Source organism: Ascaphus truei, chromosome 15 (assembly GCF_040206685.1).
Source record: "Ascaphus truei isolate aAscTru1 chromosome 15, aAscTru1.hap1, whole genome shotgun sequence".
Lineage (NCBI taxonomy): Eukaryota > Metazoa > Chordata > Amphibia > Anura > Ascaphidae > Ascaphus > Ascaphus truei.
Genome location: NC_134497.1, coordinates 5,128,818 through 5,152,091, shown reverse-complemented (window position 1 = coordinate 5,152,091; position 23,274 = coordinate 5,128,818). Strand labels below are relative to the sequence as shown.

General features: G+C 49.8%; 1 protein-coding gene across 7 annotated transcripts in view; it reads right to left on the bottom strand.

Annotated features, from left to right (window-relative positions):
- Nucleotides 1-23,274, bottom strand: part of GNAS (GNAS complex locus) — a 186,980-nt gene that overhangs the window by 29,079 nt on the left and 134,627 nt on the right. For all 7 annotated transcript variants that reach the window (XM_075571339.1, XM_075571340.1, XM_075571342.1 and 4 more), the window contains 3 exons: nt 12,231-12,285; nt 12,020-12,139; nt 4,020-4,117 (listed from right to left, as the gene is read on the bottom strand). In XM_075571339.1, coding sequence (XP_075427454.1) covers nt 4,020-4,117; nt 12,020-12,139; nt 12,231-12,285 — 273 coding nt within the window. The remainder of the gene's footprint in view (nt 1-4,019; nt 4,118-12,019; nt 12,140-12,230; nt 12,286-23,274) is intronic.

The window sequence follows — 23,274 nt, the reverse complement described above, 5'->3', positions numbered from 1 at the left end:
GTGTAGTGTGCGTGCTGTCTGTACTACACAGCACACCGTGTGTAGTGTGCGTGCTGTCTGTACTACACAGCACACCGTGTGTAGTGTGCGTGCTGTCTATACGACACAGCACACCGTGTGTAGTGTGCGTGCTGTGTATATGACACAGCACACCGTGTTTAGTGTGCGTGCTGTCTGTACGACACAGCACACCGTGTGTAGAGTGCGTGCTGTCTATACGACAGCACACCGTGTGTAGTGTGCGTGCTGTCTATACGACACAGCACACCGTGTGTAGTGTGCGTGCTGTGTATATGACACAGCACACCGTGTGTAGTGTGTGCTGTCTGTACTACACAGCACACCGTGTGTAGTGTGCGTGCTGTCTGTACTACACAGCACACCGTGTGTAGTGTGCGTGCGCTGTCTGTACTACAGCGCACCGTGTGTAGTGTGCGCGCTGTCTGTACTACACAGCACACCGTGTGTAGTGTGCGTGCGCTGTCTATACGACACAGCACACCGTGTGTAGTGTGCGTGCTGTCTATACGACACAGCGCACCGTGTGTAGTGTGTGTGCTGTCTATACGACACAGCGCACCGTGTGTAGTGTGCGTGCTGTCTATACGACAGCACACCGTGTGTAGTGTGCGTGCTGTCTATACGACACAGCGCACCGTGTGTAGTGTGTGTGCTGTCTATACGACACAGCGCACCGTGTGTAGTGTGCGTGCTGTGTATATGACACAGCACACCGTGTGTAGTGTGTGCTGTCTGTACTACACAGCACACCGTGTGTAGTGTGCGTGCTGTCTGTACTACACAGCACACCGTGTGTAGTGTGCGTGCGCTGTCTGTACTACAGCGCACCGTGTGTAGTGTGCGCGCTGTCTGTACTACACAGCACACCGTGTGTAGTGTGCGTGCGCTGTCTATACGACACAGCACACCGTGTGTAGTGTGCGTGCTGTCTATACGACACAGCGCACCGTGTGTAGTGTGTGTGCTGTCTATACGACACAGCGCACCGTGTGTAGTGTGCGTGCTGTCTATACGACAGCACACCGTGTGTAGTGTGCGTGCTGTCTATACGACACAGCGCACCGTGTGTAGTGTGTGTGCTGTCTATACGACACAGCGCACCGTGTGTAGTGTGCGTGCTGTCTATACGACAGCACACCGTGTGTAGTGTGCGTGCTGTCTATACGACAGCATACCGTGTGTAGTGTGCGCGCTGTCTATACGACACAGCACACCGTGTGTAGTGTGCGCGCTGTCTATACGACACAGCACACCGTGTGTAGTGTGCGTGCGCTGTCTATACGACACAGCGCACCGTGTGTAGTGTGCGTGCTGTCTATACGACACAGCGCACCGTGTGTAGTGTGCGTGCTGTGTATATGACACAGCGCACCGTGTGTAGTGTGCGTGCTGTCTGTACTACACAGCACACCGTGTGTAGTGTGCGTGCGCTGTCTATACGACACAGCGCACCGTGTGTAGTGTGCGTGCTGTCTATACGACACAGCGCACCGTGTGTAGTGTGCGTGCTGTGTATATGACACAGCGCACCGTGTGTAGTGTGCGTGCTGTCTGTACTACACAGCACACCGTGTGTAGTGTGCGTGCTGTCTGTACTACACAGCACACCGTGTGTAGTGTGCGTGCTGTCTATACGACACAGCACACCGTGTGTAGTGTGCGTGCTGTGTATATGACACAGCACACCGTGTTTAGTGTGCGTGCTGTCTGTACGACACAGCACACCGTGTGTAGAGTGCGTGCTGTCTATACGACAGCACACCGTGTGTAGTGTGCGTGCTGTCTATACGACACAGCACACCGTGTGTAGTGTGCGCGCTGTCTATACGACACAGCACACCGTGTGTAGAGTGCGTGCTGTCTATACGACAGCATACCGTGTGTAGTGTGCGCGCTGTCTATACGACACAGCACACCGTGTGTAGTGTGCGCGCTGTCTATACGACACAGCACACCGTGTGTAGTGTGCGTGCGCTGTCTATACGACACAGCGCACCGTGTGTAGTGTGCGTGCTGTCTATACGACACAGCGCACCGTGTGTAGTGTGCGTGCTGTGTATATGACACAGCGCACCGTGTGTAGTGTGCGTGCTGTCTGTACTACACAGCACACCGTGTGTAGTGTGCGTGCGCTGTCTATACGACACAGCGCACCGTGTGTAGTGTGCGTGCTGTCTATACGACACAGCGCACCGTGTGTAGTGTGCGTGCTGTGTATATGACACAGCGCACCGTGTGTAGTGTGCGTGCTGTCTGTACTACACAGCACACCGTGTGTAGTGTGCGTGCTGTCTGTACTACACAGCACACCGTGTGTAGTGTGCGTGCTGTCTATACGACACAGCACACCGTGTGTAGTGTGCGTGCTGTGTATATGACACAGCACACCGTGTTTAGTGTGCGTGCTGTCTGTACGACACAGCACACCGTGTGTAGAGTGCGTGCTGTCTATACGACAGCACACCGTGTGTAGTGTGCGTGCTGTCTATACGACACAGCACACCGTGTGTAGTGTGCGTGCTGTCTGTACGACAGCACACCGTGTGTAGTGTGCGTGCTGTCTATACGACACAGCACACCGTGTGTAGTGTGCGTGCTGTCTATACGACACAGCACACCGTGTGTAGTGTGCGTGCTGTGTATACGACACAGCCCACCGTGTGTAGTGTGCGTGCTGTGTATACGACACAGCCCACCGTGTGTAGTGTGTGTGCTGTCGATACGACACAGCACACCGTGTGTAGTGTGCGTGCTGTCTATACGACAGCACACCGTGTGTAGTGTGCGTGCTGTCTATACGACACAGCACACCGTGTGTAGTGTGCGTGCTGTCTATACGACACAGCACACCGTGTGTAGTGTGCGCGCTGTGTATACGACACAGCACACCGTGTGTAGTGTGCGCGCTGTCTATACAACACAGCACACCGTGTGTAGTGTGCGCGCTGTCTATACGACACAGCACACCGTGTGTAGTGTGCGTGCTGTCTATACGACAGCACACCGTGTGTAGTGTGCGTGCTGTCTATACGACACAGCACACCGTGTGTAGTGTGCGTGCTGTCTATACGACACAGCACACCGTGTGTAGTGTGCGTGCGGTCCAATCTGTTACATTAGCTTTCAAGGCCCAATTCACAGCGGCAAACTAGAGTATATAAACCACTTACTACTTCCCATAGGGGTTAATGCAGAGGCTACAAGGACAGGCCAAACTACCTCTCCTTTTCTATGGGCACAAGTTACTGAGATTCACCAAATTCACCATCGGCAGAAAGCAAAAGAACACAAGTGTTTAGGAGCAGGCGCCAGCCTTGGTGACCCGGCTCTGAAGCATGCGACAGATACATGTATCTAAGCACCGGCGAAGAGGCGAGCTGCCTGGGAAAATACAGTGTTTAATCAGTTCAAAAAAGAAAAAAATGCGTCCTTCCTATTAAATTCAGGGACCCAGCAAACCAGATGGTAAGGTGTAAGAGCCCCCAGCCCATGCCGGGGGGGGGGGAGGGGGGGAGGGGGAGATGGGGAGTCTCCTCGATCTCAACCTTATCAAAATGTATCCTTTCCCTAGTAATTCAAACCCAAATACAGCACTCAGATATATAGATACACACCCCACACCCCCCCACCCCCCTCCACCCCCCCCACACCACACGGGAAGCTCTACACAAGACCTCAAACCATTAGTGCAGTGGTTAGTGGGCACCTCTGACGTGGCACTCCGATGCCCGGTAATAAGTGTGGCTCAGATATACTTGGGCGCTGCAGGCCTGGGCGTGGCTGCTTATTTACCCACAGCCCCTCTCCTCACCCACCGCCTGGCTAATATCCTCCCTCCGGTAACTGAGCACCTCTATTCCCCGGGCTGTACAGGGGTCCTCAGCTTTCACCCTTCAAAATAAACTTCCCGGGGGCCCTATACTGCTCGGCTGCAAGTACCAAGGGCCGCTTTCCCTACTCGTGTGATGTCCAACGGCAATGCTCCGTAATCCACTTACTACTGAGCGCAGTCGATCAGCTGGTATTCATTAGACCTCTCGAAGCAGGCTTTCACACCGTCATCTTGCCAGAGGGTTTTTGTGTGTTCATAGAACTCCTAAAAGGGAGACAAAAAATAAAAAGGGGGATTTTTTTTATTGTACAGAACACTTGAAATAGTCGTTTCCAGCACGCTCGAACATTCCCGGTGCGAGAACAAAGTGCATCTCTACATCAGAGATCAGGAACCACAGCAGCTGCTCTGCCCAATATCTCAATAACTTTCATAGTATTTGACCCTTCAAAAAAAATAATATATATATATAATAATGAAAAAATATGTCTTCAGTTGGGAGATATTAACTCGACCCCTCGGCCAGTAGAGGGGCTCAGTTCAGGGTGGTCAAAAACCAGACACGTTCAGTTCAAATCACGGACCCCATGAAAAAGACCCTCGAATCACACAGATAGAATGAGGCGTTACACTCGGGGTAAAAGGCAGCTGGTTTGGGAACCTCACCGATACAAACCATGAGAAAATGTCACCATTTCACCGAAACACCCAGACCAGGTTCTGCTGATCCGAACTCACAAGGGACCGGAAAAGGAAGAGCTTCTTTATATGATATCTGTACAACGGGCAAGAGTATTTCCAAACCCGACACGCCAACAGCAGAACCAAAACGGTAACCAGCACCGCACAAAGATAACCCATTCCCACGCAACTTCTAACGGGAGAGAGAAGATGCCCATGTTAAGAGGACATGGGGGGAGTAGTGTGTGTGTGTGTTTGTATGTTTGTGTGTGTATATATGTGTGTGTGTGTGTGTATGTGTGTATGTATGTGTGTGTGTGTGTATGTTTGTGTGTGTATATGTGTGTGTGTTTGTGTGTGTATGTGTGTGTGTATGTGTGTGTATGTGTGTGTATGTGTGTGTGTGTATATATGTGTATGTTTGTGTGTGTGTGTGTGTGTGTGTGTGTGTGTGTGTATATATATGTGTGTGTGTGTATGTGTGTGTGTGTATATGTGTGTGTGTGTGTGTGTGTGTATGTGTGTGTGTGTATGTGTGTGTGTGTATGTGTGTGCATGTATGTGTGCGCGTGCGTGCTTTTTTTTATTATTATTTTGACTACATTGGGTAAACAGGGAAGCCCATCAAAGTAGCCGGGTTCTTCCCTCCCGCAGTGCTCCCTGCAACTTTAGGGGGAAACATAGATACCCAATATTCTCACCCCTCCCTTGCTCCAGAAGTTCCCATTTTCTTACAATACTAAGAAGTCTTCGAGGGGTAACTGTATTTTGTATTTCTACAGAGAAAGGAAAATTTGAAACCCCAATGCTGTGATTGGGCCAACAACGCATTGCAAAGCACGGCAGGGGTTAACTTATTTTGGGGGGCATCGGGGGGTCGCGGTTCCCATTACATTGTAGCGACAAAAAAAGATCTGCCACGCGCGCCGCAGCCCCCCACCAGTTAGTCCGACACCTTTCATTAACGGGAAGAAGCACTGCGCCTTCGTGTAGTGGAGGAGGGTGCTCACTTCGATTGCAAGCTCTTCGGACTTGCAGCGCCTCCCTCGGCCCTGCGCGGTAATGTACAGCCCGCGCGTATCCCCCCCGCGCTTGTACTTTATTTTGCGCGCATTGTCATTTTGTAAAGCGCTGTGCACAATGTTGGCGCCATATACATCAAACTACACATCCATCCCCCAACACCCCCTAATATAAAAGGGGACAGGGGACGGGGGGGAGGGTTGAATGTTTTCAGCAGAAGGCGGGAGTTCCCGTCCGCACCTTGCAGCACTGGTTAGACGGCTAGTGACGGCTGTAACGAGCGGGGGAGGCAGGTAGGAGAGAGCCGCCAGCCCAGGCTATGCCTGCGACTTGGACTTTCAGCTTTTCCTGGGAACCGAATCATGTGTTTTCGTCGCTGTAACCACATCCTCCTTTAAGTCCTTCAAAGCCAGGTCAGCCCCCCCCCCCCCCCCAAAGGTGTGACCAAGAAATGACACAGAGCACATCCCCTGGGGGCCGAGCGGTTCCAGCTAGGTGTGAGCAGATCAAACCTAATCCCAGGCATGTTCCATATACAATAGCACGGTGCAGGAAACGCACATATTAACCCTTAGGCCGCCCGTGCGGCATGTCCTGTGCTAAGCACGCATGTTAGGGGGTCTTAGGACGTACAGAGAAAGCCATGCTGTGTTTGGGGAGGGGAGAGAGGGGGAGGGGAGGGAGGACAGAGGGGGAGGGGAGGGGGGGGTAGGGGGGGGGGGGGAGGAGGTAGAATCACGTTCCCTGATGGAGACGAAAGTGGTCAGAATGCAAGTGGGGCCCAATCCGCTTCAGTCGCGACCGCGTGAACCCCCAGGCGTTACCCCAGAAGACAGGCCGCACCGCAAGGCGCTCCCCTATTTGCTGCCAGCAGGAAGTGCCTCTTTCCGCTGAAGCGTGTGCTTAGAAGAAGGAAATGACGATCCCACGCAAGCTTTTGCACGTTTGTTCATTGTAAGCCTGAATTTATCTCAAGTCTTCAAGAGCTACAAACAGGTCAGGTTTTCAGGATATCCCTGCTTCAGCACAGGTTGGCTCGGGTATTAGTTTTATTTCAGTTGATTGTAACCCCAATATATATTGCCAACCGGAACTGTATCTCAATATGCTTTTTGTCCCGATGCCAAAAAAAAGTTTTAAAACTTTCCGCTGCCAAAGAAAGCCGGTGTCTGGCAGGGGAGGGGTTAACCGGAAATAAGGACAGTGCGTCATTTTCACCATTGTCAAAGCGGTCAGTTTGCAAATTGCCAGCAAATGTAACGTGTGGCTGCATGAGTGACCACTGCCCCCTCCGAATTCAGAGGGGACAGTCTTCCAATAGTGACGAAAGGATTGTGGTGCCAGCCAATCAGAAACCTATATCCAGCGAACCTGGCAGATCTCGCACAAGTGCAGCGTGGCGACTGGTCAGGTGACACAGAACGCTGCTGTGTGACATCACTCACTTTGTCTAGTTTAAAGGGAAAGCCAAAGCATGGACGGGCGCGTTATTGTTAAGCCAACATGTGGTACCACTAACCATTACAAACATTATATAAAGCCGCAACCCCCTCTCTGCCAGGGAAGCTTGGGCGCAGGCGTGCAAAAACACAGAAAATGCACCGAAAAGGTGAACAATCTCTAACAAAACAAGTCCATGACATCCGTGCACCCTGTTGCAACTGGGAACCACTTTAATGTGCATTAAATTTAAAGTTAACGTCATCTTCATGTATTTTGGACCCGTCACCGTTGGTCTTTTTTCGATTTAAAATCTTGTAAGAATGACGCCAATTTTCTAACAAAAATATCAAGAAACTATTCAAGCGCTGTTTAACGGCCTCAAATATTTTTGTACACGACGCAGGGCCAGTTCCTCTCGGCCCCATCAGCACGGCGCAGAGGGTGCGCCATTTTACTGGAAATTCCGGGTCATCCTCGTAGCGCAGTGATCGTGCGCAGATAATCGTCTCCGTGGGCTGGGTAATGCATTGCAGTTGTAGCCAAGAGATTAGGAACCAGGAAATGGGTCGCCAGGAGCCGGCTCCTGTGGCAAACACCCCACAGAAGCCAAATGTTCTTGCTATTGGGATCTGAGGGATTCAGCGCTTTTCAATAACCAATATAAAGAACAACTCCCGCTCGGCCAAAATAAAAACCCGTGAGTTTAGCGATAATGGATCAAGGAGCGCGCAGGATAATTGGTCATCGGAACCGGCGAAGAACGAGCCCGGCCCCATCGCACTCGTGATCCGAGAATTTGAATGAATTAAAACTTATATTTTTTTTTAATGACGTACCTATTAAAAAGATATTAGGTGATAGGAATAAACGAAACAAACTATTTAATAAACAAGAAAAATTAAAACTAGTCTGAAGCAGTCCAATAAATCATGGTAGATAATGAAACAATGGAGATTACCAATGTTCACGATGGCAGGCAGTAATCTGTTAGTATTGCCCTATACGGCCTATATATTTCCAAATCTCCTGTAGAAATTAGTGTTGAGGCGTAAAATGTACATGGGTCTTAATAGTTTAAATAAGGATTATAGTGCGTTAAAGCAGCTGTCCGAGCTGCCGTTTAAAAAATAAACAAAATGTTCCTTTAATACGTGCATCAATACAATCCACACAATGATAAGTAATTTGCTAAGTTGCTGATTGATCGGCGAATTTTCGGCTCGGGGGGTTCACTAAATGGCTGTCAGTGCAGCAGAAGAGGACCAAAGATGCAAAGTTCTGTGGGGAAGATCATGTGACCAGGCAGTCACTAGATACAATTGGTGCACTGCTAGAGAGGGCAGGGCTCAAAAAGAGGTGTGTCAGACTGTTTCAGAAGAGGAAGGGGATGTGACTTTGTAAATGGTTGCTATAGAAACAAACAATGCAATTAAAAATGTAATTCAGAGGTTTAAATGCAACACGTATTTTCTCGTAGCACAGAACCGATTTATTAAATTTTTAAAAAAAAACACACATGTAGGATATTGCCTGGTCTGCAGCGTTAAAGAAAGACGTGTAAATAATCCTGCAGTAGCTAGATAGTAACAATATACGCTTATAGTGGCTTGCGACGGCGACGCAACGTGTCTCCAAATCAAATACATTGACTCCGTCGTAAGCGCTTATAGTAAGAGCGACGGAGCGACAAAAAAATTTGAGGCCGGGTCTGTTTCATTTTTTAGAGACAGTCGCCACATGCGACTCTCTAAACCAGAGACCGCGGCCCTGCCCCCTTTCGTGACGTCGCTGGCGAGAGTCGCGGAAAATCTAATTATAACTTTCGCGGGTGGCGACGTCATCGGTCGAGTCTCCAGCACTATAAGCGCGGCCTTAGTCTCTCCATCAAGTTATAGGAGAGACAGGAAGGTTATATTGGAAGGCTGATCTTAAGATATATATATAAATATATATATATATATATATATATACACACATATATACACACACACCTCCTGTATTCTTTTGCAGTAGATAAAGTGTTAACTGTGGTTTATTATTTGTAATATTTGTTTCATTACGTATCAAAGATATACGTTTTAATTCATTCCAATACTCAGATCTGGAGTGCAATACTGTGTTACATACAGCACTCATGTCTTGTGATCCATCACCTAAATCTGTCACTAACCTCTATAAAACCCAAGACAGCGCCTCTCATAACTCCACCTGAATCCCGCTCCGATAGTGGATGTGTGTCACTCTGCAATCATAGTTACATTGTAGATGAGGTTGAAAAAAAGACATGCGTCCCTCAAGATCAAACCTATGCTAAACTTAGACGACAGATACTTTATCCTATATCTATACTTACTTATCGATCCACAGGAAGGCAAACACAAAACCCCAGTGTCATATCATCCAGTGATATCTCATAAGGGGAAAATAAATTCCTTTCTGACTCCAAGAATTGGCAATCGGATTACTCGCTGGATCAACATCCTTCCCATGTTTACTTATTTGGTATATGCCTTTCCCATCTAAAAAGATGTCCAACCTTTTTTTGAACAAATCTATTGTATCTGCCATCAGTGTCTCCATGGGTTATGAATCCCTCACTGTAACTGCCCTTACTGTAAAGAACCCTTTCCTTTGTTGCTGGTGAAATTTCCATTCCTCCAACCTTAAGGGATGCCCCCGAGTCCTTAGTACTGCCCGTGGGATGAATAGTTCTTTTGAAAGCTCCTTGTACTGTCCCCGAATATATTTGTATATAGTTATCATATCCCCTCTTAGACAACTCTTTTCTAATGTAAATACAGGTAGTCCTCGCTATCCAACATTTCACTTTACAACGAATGGCGTATCCAACGCTTTACAATGCAAACCTAAGGGCCATTTTTCGACTCTGGAATGCGTTATCCGACGCCTGAATGCGTTATCCAACGCTCACCGCCACTGATTAACACGGGACTCCCTTTACATCGGTTTCACTATCCCACGCTACTTCCAGAACGGATCCAGTTGGATAGCCGAGGACTGCCTGCAAATCTAATTTAGCTAGCCTCTCCTCATATGTTAGATTGTCCATCCCCTTTATTAATTTGGTGGCTCTTCTCTGCACTCTCTCTAGTTCCAGAATGTCTTTTCTAAGGAGTGGTGCCCAAAATTGTACTCCATATTCAAGGTGCGGTCTTACTAATGCTTTGTAAAGGGGCATAATTATGTTTACTTCCCTTCCATCCATTGCCCGTTTGATGCAAGATAAGATCTTGTTTGCCTTTGCAGCTACTGCATGACATTGGGCACTATTGCTAAGCCAGCTGTCTACAAGCACTCCTAAATCCTTCTCCATCAAGGATTCCCCTAATTTATCCCCATTTAATGTGTATGTCGCCTGTTTATTCTTGCATCCCAAATGCATAAACTTACATTCAACATGTTACTTTCTATCCACCTAAATCACAACGCGTTACTTTCTATCCACCTAAATCACAACGCGTTACTTTCTATCCACCTAAATCATAACGCGTTACTTTCTATCCACCTAAATCACAACACGTTACTTTCTATCCACCTAAATCATAACGCGTTACTTTCTATCCATCTAAATCATAACGCGTTACTTTCTATCCACCTAAATCATAACGCGTTACTTTCTATCCACCTAAATCACAACACGTTACTTTCTATCCACCTAAATCATAACGCGTTACTTTCTATCCATCTAAATCATAACGCGTTACTTTCTATCCACCTAAATCATAACGCGTTACTTTCTATCCACCTAAATCACAACGCGTTACTTTCTATCCACCTAAATCACAACGCGTTACTTTCTACCCATCTAAATCATAACGTATTACTTTCTAGTTTTTAGATCTCGCGCGTTATGTTGACCAATCAGAAACTGCAGATGACGTTGTGGCTTCCCATTGGAACACACGATGCGGAGGAGCGACTCTCCGCCATTTTGCTTCCCTTGGAGGGGCGACCGAACGCCGGAACCCTTACCGCAAACAGAGATTTGCCCCTTAAAAATTTTTTTTTTTGATTTACTGCAAGAGTGGCCAACGCCACTACTCAGGGGCCACCAACAGGTCAGGTTTTCAGAATATCCCTGCTTCAGCACAGGGGGCTCAATTAGTACCTGCTTCAGCACAGGTGGCTCAATTAGTACCTGCTTCAGCACAGGTGGCTCAATGATTGAGCCACCTGTGCTGAAGTAGGGATATCCTGAAAACCTGACCTGTTGGTGGTCCAGCATTGGCCACCCATGATTTCACTGTGACTTTTTTTTTGGAATAAGGAAGTTTAAAACAAGTAGAACGCGGAGGAATCCCGCGGAGTTTCCCCGAAACTTTCAAAACAGTTCTGCATCAGAACTTTGCGCTGAATGCAACGCAAAAAATATTTCCAAAAAGCCTCAATTTTATTGGAGATTTTAGACGCACACAGAAAGGTTTTTTGGCATCTACAGAGACCAACTCTTGCCAACTGAATTAGCACTTGTTTTGCCATCTACAATGATTGATTTAGTGGCCAGAAAGGGTTAAAAGGGAGTAATCCAGTGTAAAAAAAAAAAAAAAAATCACTTTAGGTTATCATTTGATTAAAAATGTATTGTAATGTATTTTCTATTGGTATTTTACGTGAATGTATCCTTATTAGTGGTAATGTGTTTCCTTTAAATTCAGGACCCAAAATTCCAAACAATTCTATTAAAAAATAAAATATGGAGGTTTTGCCGCCAACGCCACACTGCGCATATATTAGGATTGTAGGAAATTAGAATTATTTTAGCGGCTTAACAAGGTAAGCGACAAATTAGCAACCTTACAGAATACAGCAACGATGCATTATTGCACCTTTCCTATTTCTAATAAAGCTTCCCCAAGCTTGCGACCGTCTGGCGCCGGGAGAACTTGCTCTACTGCGCAACCCGCAGAAACCTCCCCAACGCTATATCCAGAAATACTTTGAGACTCGGAAGAACTGCCCAGGCGTGGAATATATATATATATATCCTCCGGTACTTACCGTTGAGAAATCAAAGTCCTTGTAATTCGGTAAATTCAAGACATAGTCGATTCGGAATTGGTTTTCCGGTTTGGCGAGCTCCACCGGAGGCGCCAAGTTGCCCATCGCTGTAACTATCGTCTGAACAGGAAGGAACATGGTTACGTTCAGCACCGAAATCTTGCCAACGGAATTTATTCAACATCCGATTGAACACATCCGAGGCACTCACCTCTATAGCTTCCTTTATGTTATTTTTAATATCCTGGACATTTTTCCTTTTCTCCCTGTAATAGAAAAAAAAGAAGGTGGGGGGGGGGGGGGGGGGGATATTTAGAATGGCGCACTTCTCAGAGAATTGAATACTACATGAAGGTGTAATCACGCCAATACTGTTTTAACAATGTAATTCCATTATTTTCCATTCTACAGTGTATAATTTTGTATTATTCACATTTTATATAGCGTCAGAATAGGAATACCGTTCAGAACCTGCAATAAAATAATAAACGCCACCCCCGCCCCCCCCCCCCCCAAAAAAAAATACACCGCGCTAAACGTATGGAACTAAATTGGCATTTGATACTAAATTATGCACCAAAGATAAGGCGTTTGAGCGCAGAGTTGGAGAGGCAGGAAGTGCTCGGAAAAATCAGGCAGGAAATGACAGCTGCCAATAACCGCGACAAGACCCAATACCCGACAAAAAGCCGCGGGGATCGGAAGTGTGGATGGGCGGCGGATTATACGATGTCAGACTACGGCGGAGTTCAGACAGGCCGCGATGCGACGTACGTGCGTGCGTCACTTTTGCTTTGGTGGGTGGGAGTTTTCACACTGAAAACGACCCCCGAAGGCGGAGTACAGCGTTGGCGCCGCTGCGCTTGAAGACCGCTGAAGTTGTGATTTCAAGCGGCAGCCGCAGCACGTGTACTTCTCCGCCAATCATAAACAGTTTATTTTTTAAAGTCCCGCCTCCAACCACGTCGTTCTGTCTGCTGGGGATGAGCACACATCGCCCAGCAGAGGCGCGGACGCACAGGGGCGTAGCAGCCTGTCTGAGCTCAGCCCAACGCTGCAAGCAAGCCTGACGAAGGCTAGCTATGCTCCAGTCTGTACTAGTGGAGACGCGGTTATTAGGCACGCTCTATAATGCCGGGCGCGTGCTACGTGCGCGCGCGGCAGGGAGAGGGGAGCCGACAGACAGCGGCGAAGATGAGGAAATTCATATTTTCGCGCCGCTGCCTGCGCTCAAATGTAATGTGTGTGTGTGTGTGTGTGTGTGTGTGTGTGTCTGTCTGTCTGTGTATATATGCGTGTGTGTGTGTGTGTGTGTGTGTGTGTGTGTACAAGTCTAATAATTTTTTTCTTTTTACTAATGTTTTTTACACACACACACACACACACACACACACACACACACACACACACACACACACACACACACACACACACACACACACACACACACACACACACACACACACACACACACAAAAAAATATAACAGCCCTTAGTACGTGTGACGAGGCATCTTATTCCGCGGGACAATGGCGGAACAGCGTGACAAGTTACGCAAAAAGAACGACATGCCAATTACTTAAATAACGCAAGCCACGCATATTATGGGTATGCCGCAGGATGCAGTATTGTTCGGTCACAAAGTTGGTTCTGCTTGGGTTTGGGGGTGTCATTGTTTGCAGGGGAGGGGGGCCTCCGATAGCTTTTGAACATTACAAGCTGCCCAATTCTTGCAAGCACAAGAGATGTAGACCCCAAAACCCATTTGGCCCAACAGAGCCAAATATTCAAACTGCTTCCGTGGCGACTGCAAATGCACACGCCAGCGTCCTCTAGCATGACATATTACATGCTTCCCCCATTGAAGTAACGTTTTGAAGTATTTAATTAAACATTTAGAAGTGGATGAGACTGGGAGAGTATTACTTATCTGTTACCTTAAAAGTACAACACAGCACACAGGCAATTAGTGCTGCCTCTCGGAAGAGGCATCGCTGCCAATGGGTTTCTCCCCCCCCCCCCCATATTCCAGTTGGAACAGCGAGAGAGACACAAGGTGGGTAGGAGGATACAGGCGGCACTGCCACACCGTGCCCCCTTCTTCCTTGGCAGAAGCCTACCAATCTGTGCACTGAAGAACAGTACAACACAATTATCGCAACCAAACGTTAACCCCTTCATTCTCGCTCTTTTTTGTAACCTCCGTATATCCATTCCCCGGGCGTTTCCACTCCCCCGGGCGTTTCCACTCCCCCGGGCGTTTCCACTCCCCCGGGCGTTTCCACTCCCCCAGGCGTGACACGTCATCACATTCATTCAGCCAACTCTATGGCTCAAGTCCACCGGAGATGGGGCGAGATGGAGGAAAGGGTTAACAGACACATGGAGCTAACCACAAATGAACGCAAGATATCCGCGCTCAATTAATTTCTGCGTGAGATAGTGCGAGATCATATTGTGCCCCAAGCTTCCGTATCGGGACTCTCAGACCAGATCACAACGCATTTCGGGGTAGAAGGGCCACAAGACTTGAAAATCATATTTTCAACATCTGCTCCATATTTATATCTACACGCCCTTAGCGTGTTCGGTGTGCACACGTACACTTTGCTCCTGCTAATTTCATGCGAGTTGCTCGGGCAGCGGAGTGCGCACAGGCTATATCCAGGACCTGCGCTAGGGGAAGAGTCCTGCATTTGATGCGATTTAAACTCCTGCGCGGTCTGTGTCTATTATCAGGTTAAATACGCTTTCGTGGATGACCGTAAATCAGAATACCAATAACCCGTGATTTATCTTAAATCTGCATAGCGCGTCTCTCCCCGTGGGGGACACAGCGCGTCACAATTACAGAATAGCGCGCGATACGCAGCACATAGGAATGTTACAGTCCCTGCCCCGCAGAGCTTACACTCATTGTTTTTGGCGCCTGAGGCACAGGGAGATAAAGTGACTTGCCCAAGGTCACAAGGAGCCGACACCGGGAATTGAACCAGGTTCCCCTGTGTCAGACTCTGTGCTATAGGTTACAGCCGGTGTCTTTACGCTGCCGGGACATGTCGCCGCTGGACATTTCGCCACGTGCCCGCGCTGACAAGCCAGGTCTGCCAAGTGCATGTTTAAACGTACCGCGCGAGACATTTAAAGATGGCGCGTCACAGTGGCCGGTCTAGGCAGTGTAGCGTTCCCGCGAGGGACATTTTAACCTGCGTTTATCAGACCTGGCATGCCTGAGCAGACGATCAGGCGTGGGAGCACGCGCAATGGACACGGCGGGCAAAATGTCCCGCCGGCGTAACGCCAGCGGCGTTTTGGACGCGGCCAAACGTCTTAGACCGCTGTCCTCACGCCTCACTAAGCCGCTCCTCTCCATCTTGTGTTAAAGATCCAAGTTCTAACACAAATGATTTAGGATTACAGTATTTATTAAACCCAGGTCACCAGAATGGCTTCTGCAAGTCACATCCCCTACACTTTACTTTGCAGATGTAGCAGACATCATCGCCCCCGCCAACGTGAAATCACACAGGAAATAACGCGCCAACAAATGCGCCCTCCTTAACCCACCGTTTTCTACAGCGCTACTGTTAAAGAACGTGCCAGCCCGAGCTCCACGCATCCTGTCCACGTCTGCTCGCTCTGTAGCCGAGTGCGTTTAACTCCATTAGCAGGAAGGCCTGCGACATGTTTAAAAGCCTCATTGTAGTTCACTGGAGGGGGAGTGGGAAAGAGAAGCGGTCCCGGCTCAAATCCCCCCCCAAATTACCCATCCAGTCTGCAGCTGTGTCCATATACCGACAATAGTGGCCTTGGGCCAAGGAAAACCGGGCAAGTGCCCGGCCCCTGCACTGTAGGGGGCCGCCAAAGTTCGCGAAAGTTTTATTGGGTCAAGAGTTAATATCGGTTTAACTGCCACCTAACACCATCATCTTTTAGAACAATTTGTGGAAACGGTTTGTGTTTCTGGGTACACATTTCCAAAAATAGCCCAAGCACTGGATTTTGTTACATGTACGGATAGAATATGGTAATACGGTAGAGAAAACCTGGACAGTGGCGAGAAAAAGTTTGTGAACTCCAGTGATAAATACGGGAATTCCATCGTTTTTCCATGGTACATTTCTTTAATCAAAAAACAGTCTTTTACAAATGTCCAATAGGATTTATATTAACCAATTCCATGTATTTTGAAACAAAAGGATGTATGAATTAGGCAAAATTAGGAATGAAGTCAGGGTATGTGAAAAAGTAAGTGAAACCCTGGTTTTATCAGCTAAATTAAAATAAATCTCTGAGGACCTCAGAAAAGCAATTATTGATGCTCATCAGCCTAGAAAGGGTACAGAACCATTTCTAAGGAGTCCACTATCAGACAAATGGAAAGTTCAAGACCAGTCACTCTACCCAGGAGCGGTCGTCCTACCTAAATGTCTCCAAGAACCTGCAAATTATCCAGGAAGTCCCAAAGAACCCCAGAGTAACAGCCAAGCATCTGCAGGCCACTCTCGCCCTGACTAATGTGCGTGTTCATGACTCAACTACCAAAAAAAGGCTGAACAAGAATGGTGTTCATGGAAGGCGAGCCAGGAGGAAACCACTGCTCTCTCAAAAGAACATTGCTGCTCACCTAAAGTTCACCAAGACTTCTGGAACAATGTTCTCTGGACAGACGAGTCAACAATAGAACTTTTTCGCCTCAATGAGAAACGTTTTGTTTGGCAAAAACCAAAACTGCGGTTGAACAGAACCTCATCCCAACCGCCAAACATGGTGGTGGGAGTGTGATGGTTTAGGGCCGCTTCAAGAGCTGGCTTGCCATCCTTGACACAACCATGAATTCTGCATCGTACCAGAAGATTCTAGAGGAGAATGTCGGGCCATCCGTCCGTGAGCTGAAGTGAAAGTGGGTCATGCAGCAAGACAATGATCCTAAAGATCTACAAAAGAATGGCTCCAAAGAGACATTCCGTGTGTTACAATGGCTTAGTCAAAGTCTGGACCCATTGACATTTTGTGGCAGGACCTGAAGCGAACTGTCCATGCAAGGAAGCCCTCAAATGTCACTGAGCTGAAGCAGCTCTGTAAGGAGAAATGGGCCACAATGTCTCAAACCCGATGTGCGAGACTGACGAGAAGTTACAGGAAGCGCGCAGTGTAAGTCATTGCTGCTCACGGGGCGCCAGCAGGAACTGAATCGAAAGGGTCACATACTTTGTCGCACGTGGATATTGAATGTTTAATCATTTGTGAATAAATAAATGTTGAGAAAGTATCAGATTTGTGTCATTTGTTTGACCAGGTTCTCTTAATCTATTATTAGGACTTATATTAAGATCCAATAACATTTTGGGTTTGAAATGTGAGAAATATGTGAAATTCCAAAGTGGTTACAAACGTCTTCTCGCCTCTGAGTTTTGCCCCCACGAATATTAATAACGGCAAGGCCCCGCTTCTCGGCGATCTGCTGATACGGCGGCACCGAGAAGGGGGCCGCCATGTCTGCCCAGAGGCCACGCATGCGCAGAATGGGCTGTTTCTGCCGGCGCACATGCGCAGAACGGTTTGCGCATGCGCACAAGGGGGGGGGGGGGAAATGCCGCATGCGCACAACTGAAAATGGCCGGTTCCGCTTTCCGGCGATTTTCACTATAGGGCGGGCCCTTAGAACGGAACCCGCCATATGCCCGTGGCCCCGCTGTACACGGAACGCATTCTGATACTTTCATTGTTGCTCCGACAGGGCAAAGTGACATTTTAATCAGAAATGTCCGACTTGCTTACAGGTCAACACAGGTCAACACATTCAAACCCATAAGGCAGGAATGTGCAAACTTTTTAGTCTGCGCCCCCCTGCCTGCTCTCCCCCGACCCTAACTTTGTCACCGGCGTTTGACATTGCGACATCATGTGACGCCCCGTCTCCAATCAGGAAAGGGAGTTACAGAGGCCTAGCGCGGTCCCTCGGCACTTAATGTAAAGTAAGGAAAGGGGAAGAGCGTGGGTCCCCTGTAAGTGCAGTGCGCCCCCCCCCCCCGAAAATCTTGCACCTGCGCCCCCCCTGCTCTAAGGGGCCCCCAATTACTCTCTTGCCCAGGGCCCCAAGAACCCTAAGGCCACCCGAAACAATCGGACACTCCTTCCCAAACGAGGCGAGCCCCGCAAGAACATTTCGCTCTCCAGTCTACCCCTCCCCCGCGCACAGCGGACTGAGCAGTGCGTCTTGGGGAACAGCCCGCCCTATCCCGTTTTGACGTCACGCTAGTAAAGAGGGATAGGTTGCACTGTCGTTGGTCGCGGCGGTCAGCACCGTGCCGCAACATGGCAAATTTTAGGAGCCAAGGTGACCGGGAATCTTCCAGGCCACGGCGACCGGGAATTTTCCATCTCTGATCCAAGAAATCGTAATTACGCGTTTACATAATTTGCTGTAATTAAAGCCCATATTTGTAATGTTTGCAATAAAAGCACGTCCTGCACGTTTTCATGGCGTCTGCCATTTGAAACGACCTTGAACTCTTAATCTGGTATACACCAAACCATTTTTCACGTGACACAGCAGAGCGCTCGTTACTCGGGCAACTTGAAATCACCGGCACACTTGGAATTTTTGGGGTGATATTAAACCAGAGAAAAACCAATGGAGAATTTCCCAGCAGCGCCCGTCAGGATAATAAAGCGGCCAAATGAAAGTAAGGTAAGAAAGGGCGTTTTCTTTAGCTTTAAAAAAATCGACAACAGTTTAGACTTAAAGAAATATATTTCTTTAAGTGCAAGTCATCATGATCCGTAAGAATGCCGCTTATCGGTGTAAGTATTAGGACAGCGCCGGTTAAACCGGTTGGTCAGCATCTGTGTGGCGTTTGGAATGTCACCGAATTACATCCCATCATTACTCAAGCTAAAAAGGAGGAGATTTTACAAGTGAAAATGTAAAGAAATACTCATTTGCACGCAGGGAGACGCAGGGCTGTGCAAAAGACAGGCCAATATAAACTTGCATTTGTATTGTTAAGCCCAAGAAAAGTTTCATTTATCGTTAACATGGCATTTACGGCTTCTTCTTCTTTTTTTTTAAATATATCCTAGAGAAACAGACGGGGAGAGAAAGGAGAAAGAGAGAGAGAGAAAGAGAGAGAGAGAAAGAGAGAGAGAGTGAGTGGAGAGAGAGAGAGAGAGGGTGAGCGGAGAGAGAGAGAGAGAGGGTGAGCGGAGAGAGAGAGAGAGGGTGAGCGGAGAGAGAGAGAGAGAGAGAGAGAGAGAGAGAGAGAGAGAGGGTGAGCGGAGAGAGAGGGTGAGCGGAGAGAGAGAGAGAGAGAGGGTGAGCGGAGAGAGAGAGAGAGAGGGTGAGCGGAGAGAGAGAGAGGGTGAGCGGAGAGAGAGAGAGAGGGTGAGCGGAGAGAGAGAGAGAGAGAGAGAGAGGGTGAGCGGAGAGAGAGGGTGAGCGGAGAGAGAGAGAGAGAGAGGGTGAGCGGAGAGAGAGAGAGAGAGAGGGTGAGCGGAGAGAGAGAGAGAGAGAGGGTGAGCGGAGAGAGAGAGGGTGAGCGGAGAGAGAGAGGGTGAGCGGAGAGAGAGAGAGAGGGTGAGCGGAAAGAGAGAGAGAGGGTGAGCGGAGAGAGAGAGAGAGAGGGTGAGCGGAGAGAGAGAGGGTGAGCAGAGAGAGGGGGTGAGCGGAGAGAGAGAGAGAGAGAGAGAGAGAGAGAGAGAGAGGGTGAGCGGGAAAATTAAATCCCGGGCATAGCCGGGTATATCAGAGAGTATATCCTACAACAGATAGTTCTGTGGCAAATCCTCCAGCTGTTTCCAAACAGACAGATCCGAATGTAAAAAAAGGAGAAGTCCAAATGAAACGCGCCTTTCCTTTCAGCGTGGCAGTGATTAGGCGCATTACGCAGAGGCCCACGGGAGGTTCACCGCAGCCACAAATGCCAAATCTTACGGGGCTTAAAAAATTCATATATATCGGTTGTGCAGTATTAAATACTTACTGCATTTATTTTACCGATTATTCTTCAACTCAACAGTAATAATAAATATAATAATTCAGATTAAAAACAAACAAACAAAAAAAACCCCACAGTTTAGGAATTCCTTTTACTTTCGCGCCCTCGCACAAGACGTTCATATTTATATCACGGAATGTTCATTTGCCGCTCGGAGACAAAGCGGTGAAACCTTTATTACGCCGCCGCCCCAGAGGTCAGGGGGGGCCACACATTATACTCCCCCCCCCAGACCCCAGTGAGACACACGGAGATTGTTCCGGCGGCAGCACCTGTTGCATGGTATACGGATGCAGAAAACAAGAGGAGATTGCAGGAATATTAATGCCAATCTGTCCATCTGGCTAATCAGCGGATACAGCAGCCGTATACAGATGGCAGGGCACAAGCTCACTCGGTTACTACACTTCCGCTCAAACAGCACCTCTTTACATCTCGCGAATCTGAAACATCGCGCAGAACTAAATCTTTAAAGAACCAGTGGTCCCGTAAGGACACAGAATCGTACTGGGGGCGCCCCATAAGGACACAGAACCGTACTGGGGGCGTTCCGTAAGGACACAGAACCGTACTGGGGGCGTCCCGTAAGGACACAGAACCGTACTGGGGGCGCCCCGTAAGGACACAGAACCGTACTGGGGGCGTCCCGTAAGGACACAGAACCGTACTGGGGGCGCCCCAGAAGGACACAGAACCGTACTGGGGGCGCCCCGTAAGGACACAGAACCGTACTGGGGGCGCCCCGTAAGGACACAGAACCGTACTGGGGGCGTCCCGTAAGGACACAGAACCGTACTGGGGGCGCCCCATAAGGACACAGAACCGTACTGGGGGCGTCCCATAAGGACACAGAACCGTACTGGGGGCGCCCCGTAAGGACACAGAACCGTACTGGGGGCGTCCCGTAAGGACACAGAACCGTATTGGGGGCGCCCCGTAAGGACACAGAACCGTATTGGGGGCATCCCGTAAGGACACAGAACCGTACTGGGGGCGCCCCGTAAGGACACAGAACCGTATTGGGGGCGCCCCGTAAGGACACAGAACCGTACTGGGGGCGCCCCGTAAGGACACAGAACCGTACTGGGGGCGTCCTGGAAGGACACAGAACCGTATTGGGGGCGTCCCGGTAGGACACAGAACCGTACTGGGAGCGCTCCGTAAGGACACGGAACCGTATTGGGGGCTCCCCGTAAGGACACAGAACCGTACTGGGGGCGTCCCGTAAGGACACAGAACCGTACTGGGGGCGTCCCGTAAGGACACAGAACCGTACTGGGGGCGTCCCGTAAGGACACAGAACCGTACTGGGGGCGTCCCGTAAGGACACAGAACCGTACTGGGGGCGTCCCGTAAGGACACAGAACCTTACTGGGGGCGTCCCGTAAGGACACAGAACCGTACTGGGGGCGTCCCGTAAGGACACAGAACCGTATTGGGGCGTCCCGTAAGGACACAGAACCGTACTGGGGGCGTCCCGTAAGGACACAGAACCGTACTGGGGGCGTCCCGTAAGGACACAGAACCGTACTGGGGGCGCCCCGTAAGGACACAGAACCGTACTGGGGGCGTCCCGTAAGGACACAGAACCGTACTGGGGGCGTCCCGTAAGGACACAGAACCGTACTGGGGGCGTCCCGTAAGGACACAGAACCGTACTGGGGGCGTCCCGTAAGGACACAGAACCTTACTGGGGGTGTCCCGTAAGGACACAGAACCGTACTGGGGGCGTCCCGTAAGGACACAGAACCGTATTGGGGCGTCCCGTAAGGACACAGAACCGTACTGGGGGCGTCCCGTAAGGACACAGAACCGTACTGGGGGCGTCCCGTAAGGACACAGAACCGTACTGGGGGCGCCCCGTAAGGACACAGAACCGTACTGGGGGCGCCCCGTAAGGACACGGAACCGTACTGGGGGCGCCCCGTAAGGACACGGAACCGTACTGGGGGCGTCCCGTAAGGACACGGAACCGTACTGGGGGCGCCCCGTAAGGACACAGAACCGTACTGGGGGCGTCCCGTAAGGACACAGAACCGTACTGGGGGCGCCCCGTAAGGACACAGAACCGTACTGGGGGCGTCCCGTAAGGACACAGAACCGTACTGGGGGCGCCCCGTAAGGACACAGAACCGTACTGGGGGCGCCCCGTAAGGGGACAGAACCGTACTGGGGGCGCCCCGTAAGGACACAGAACCGTACTGGGGGCGTCCCGTAAGGACACAGAACCGTACTGGGGGCGTCCCGTAAGGACACAGAACCGTACTGGGGGCGCCCCAGAAGGACACAGAACCGTACTGGGGGCGTCCCGTAAGGACACAGAACCGTACTGGGGGCGTCCCGTAAGGACACAGAACCGTACTGGGGGCGTCCCGTAAGGACACAGAACCGTACTGGGGGCGTCCCGTAAGGACACAGAACCGTATTGGGGCGTCCCGTAAGGACACAGAACCGTACTGGGGGCGTCCCGTAAGGACACAGAACCGTACTGGGGGCGTCCCGTAAGGACACAGAACCGTACTGGGGGCGCCCCGTAAGGACACAGAACCGTACTGGGGGCGCCCCGTAAGGACACGGAACCGTACTGGGGGCGCCCCGTAAGGACACGGAACCGTACTGGGGGCGTCCCGTAAGGACACAGAACCGTACTGGGGGCGCCCCGTAAGGACACAGAACCGTACTGGGGGCGTCCCGTAAGGACACAGAACCGTACTGGGGGCGCCCCGTAAGGACACAGAACCGTACTGGGGGCGTCCCGTAAGGACACAGAACCGTACTGGGGGCGTCCCGTAAGGACACAGAACCGTACTGGGGGCGTCCCGTAAGGACACAGAACCGTACTGGGGGCGTCCCACACAGCCGGAAATTTCTTTTAAAACGGCATGGTCCCCCCTTCCCCAGAAAGTCGGTCACCTCCAAAAATACTCATTTTAACGTATGTGCATCCTGTTAAAAATGAACACTTTCCCCCCTTCCCCGCGTCTTCCATATTCAAGCCCATCAGTACAGCAGGGGGCGGGTAATCCTTGGCGCCCAACGTGCGTCTCTGGCGAGGAGAGCGCGGCTATGTGCATCAGTGATACCCACCATGACCGAGCTGAGGACGGGCAGGGGGGGATAGCCAGGTAACAAGACCGCCCCCCACCTGTTTTATCTGCGATTGAACCGGCTTGGGCATTGGTCACTTGCGTTACTTTGGCCGTAGATAACATGGCTTCTTTAAATGGTCACCCAGCAAGCATCCCGCCTAAAGAA